The 2,500-nt window shown below is 45.6% G+C and overlaps 1 protein-coding gene across 2 annotated transcripts in view; it reads right to left on the reverse strand.

Annotated features, from left to right (window-relative positions):
* The window catches only part of rab11fip4a (RAB11 family interacting protein 4 (class II) a), a 69,933-nt gene that overhangs the window by 12,958 nt on the left and 54,475 nt on the right, over positions 1-2,500 (reverse strand). For both annotated transcript variants that reach the window (XM_048246528.1, XM_048246529.1), the window contains 3 exons: positions 1,538-1,755; positions 499-666; positions 1-76 (listed from right to left, as the gene is read on the reverse strand). The exon at positions 1-76 is cut by the window's left edge and continues 59 nt beyond it. In XM_048246528.1, the coding sequence (XP_048102485.1) occupies positions 1-76; positions 499-666; positions 1,538-1,755 (462 nt within the window). The remainder of the gene's footprint in view (positions 77-498; positions 667-1,537; positions 1,756-2,500) is intronic.

Genomic DNA, 2,500 nt, shown 5'->3' on the forward strand with positions numbered 1-2,500 from the left:
GCAGCACTGGGAGCAGTAAACATCCAGCAGCTCGCTGTTGTACAAGTGCCGGATCTTCTGAGGGGTCTGACCCGCACTGAGGACCACAGACAGCAGCATGGAAGAGAACCATAGAGAACCGCACAATCAGTCAGAGAACACTGACTAATGCACCAGCAGAACAAAAGGGATCTTCAGAGGGTCATCAAGATTATGTATTTTTGTTTTGTATGTGAAGACCTAGGACAACAGGACTACATTATGGTGTGTGCACTGTATGCTTGTTAGATGTCAGAGAACCATAACATTCAGCAATTCAGAAGAAAACACTGACCAATGCATCAATAGAACATAAAGGATTTTCAGAGGTTCTTAAAGGTTCTTAAAGGTCTTTACTGACTCTGAAAACAAACTTTATGAAGACCACTGTGTTTCTGGTTTTGATTGTGTGTGTATGTGTGTGTGTGTATGTATGTATGTATGTGCATGTGTATCATGTGTGTGTCTACCCTAAGTCACCTGGAGGGTAGCGAGGAGCCGAGGTCCGAGAAGCCATTGGTGCGTGTTTCGTCGTCAAGGCAGGGGCTGCTGGGAGTGAAGTCCACGTCCTCACCCTCGCCATAGTCCTCAAACTGCTCCTCGGTGGAGATGACGGATGCAGACGCCGACGGGATCAGCTGACCAGAGCTGAGAGGCCAGCACACAAGAGGAGACATTTTTGCACGGGCCAGAGGGGGCTCCGCAATGAACCATCTGAGCTGAAGTTCCATGGCAGCCCAGGAGACCTAGCGACAGCAGACCTACAAACCTACCACTTTGTTATTGGTATATAAATGCAATATGTTGTTGTTGTTGGAGGAACACACACATACAGTACAGCTGTGTATGAGCTGACCTGAGCTGCTTTTATTTCATTTTCCAAGGCAGCAGAAGCAGGGCGTTATCTTTAATGAGGAACGTCTCAGCTGGCTGCTAAAACAAACAGGAAATATCCTTGGCTATAACGACTCAAAATGTAAACACATTTGAGTGTAATTAGCCTCTCAAAAACCGCCAATAAGTCTCCCTTTACTGCTCCTCCCGGTGTAAGGGGAAAAAGCCAAGACTGTAGAAGACTGTAAAGCAGTGGAGTCAGCAGTAAGGTGCAGCCGAAAGTGGAGATCACCTGGCCCAGATAAGGCCCAGATTAGGCCCTGTTCCATTCAGTGTCTCTCTGCATTACTGTAATACATTACTGTAACATCACAATCTAGGTGACGATTAGCCTTTTTGCTTCAAGCTGCAGTGTTAGATTTTCGATAAAACTCACTTTCAGGTCACTCAAATAGGACTGTGTGACTTTGCCACTGAGCAATGGAAAAAATGACCATCACGATTGAAAGAATTTTATAACAACATGTCGGCATAGGAAAAAATAGCACATGTAGCAAATAGCAAAGTGTCCTTTAATGATATCCACTGCAAATCACAGTGGATGTATACTAATAGCATGTCAAAAAACACATACTAACTAAAACATCAGCTCTTTAAAAACAAGAAAGAGTTAATTTAAACTGACTTGTTTCCCGGCAGGAAGAGACCCCCTAGCCCTTCATCCTTGTCATCGTGGCGACCGCCATCGGAGGATTCCGATCCGGCTCCGCTGTCGGCGGCGCTGTCCATGTCCGACTCGTGGGAATCGCGCCCTCCCAGGCCGTCCTCCTGCGGGTAGAGCTGGCACTCGGGGTAGGGACGCGTGCACATGATGATGGGCGCTCCCAGACCCTGCTCACCATGCTACAGAGACAAGAGAGGAGACACAGAGTAAATATCAACAGAGAGAGAGAGAGAGAGAGAGAGAGAGAGAGAATGTATCAACAGATGAAAAGAGTGTGTGTGTGTGTGTGTGTGTGTGTGTGTGAGAGAGAGAGAGACAGAATATAAATATCAATAGACAGAAAGAGAGTGAGAGAGACCGAGAGAGAGAGGCAGGATAACTATCGAGAGACAGGAAGAGAAAAAGAGAGTGAGAGAGAGACATAGAATAAATATCAACAGAGAGAAAGAGAGGGACACAGAGGCCGAGGAAGAGTGATGGGAGAGAGATAAATATCAACAGAGAGAAAGGAGGGAGAAAGGAGACAAAGTGTGTGAGAGAAGGAGAAACAGAGTAAATATCAACAGAGCGGAAAGAGGAGATAAAGGAAGCGAATATATCAAATAGGATAAGAATGACTCACAGCCAGCTTGTGTGGGTGTGAGTGTGTCTGACACTGCCATTCTAGGACTGAGGATATGACCGTTTTATAATCTCCCCAATACTGCAACGCGATGATGTAAGGTGAGGAAACAACAAAATGTCCCCTCTACGTACGTACGTACACCATTATGTATTTGTGTGTTCATGTGTGTGTAAACATTAGAAAACAAAAATGATGTGATTCTTCATCCAGGTGTAGATGCACATCTATCTATATGTCTCACCATGATCACATGTAACAACAAGCAAAGAGGGTCGGACATGCCACAGAGGACGTTAGAG

This window comes from Alosa alosa, chromosome 6 (assembly GCF_017589495.1).
Source record: "Alosa alosa isolate M-15738 ecotype Scorff River chromosome 6, AALO_Geno_1.1, whole genome shotgun sequence".
NCBI lineage: Eukaryota > Metazoa > Chordata > Actinopteri > Clupeiformes > Clupeidae > Alosa > Alosa alosa.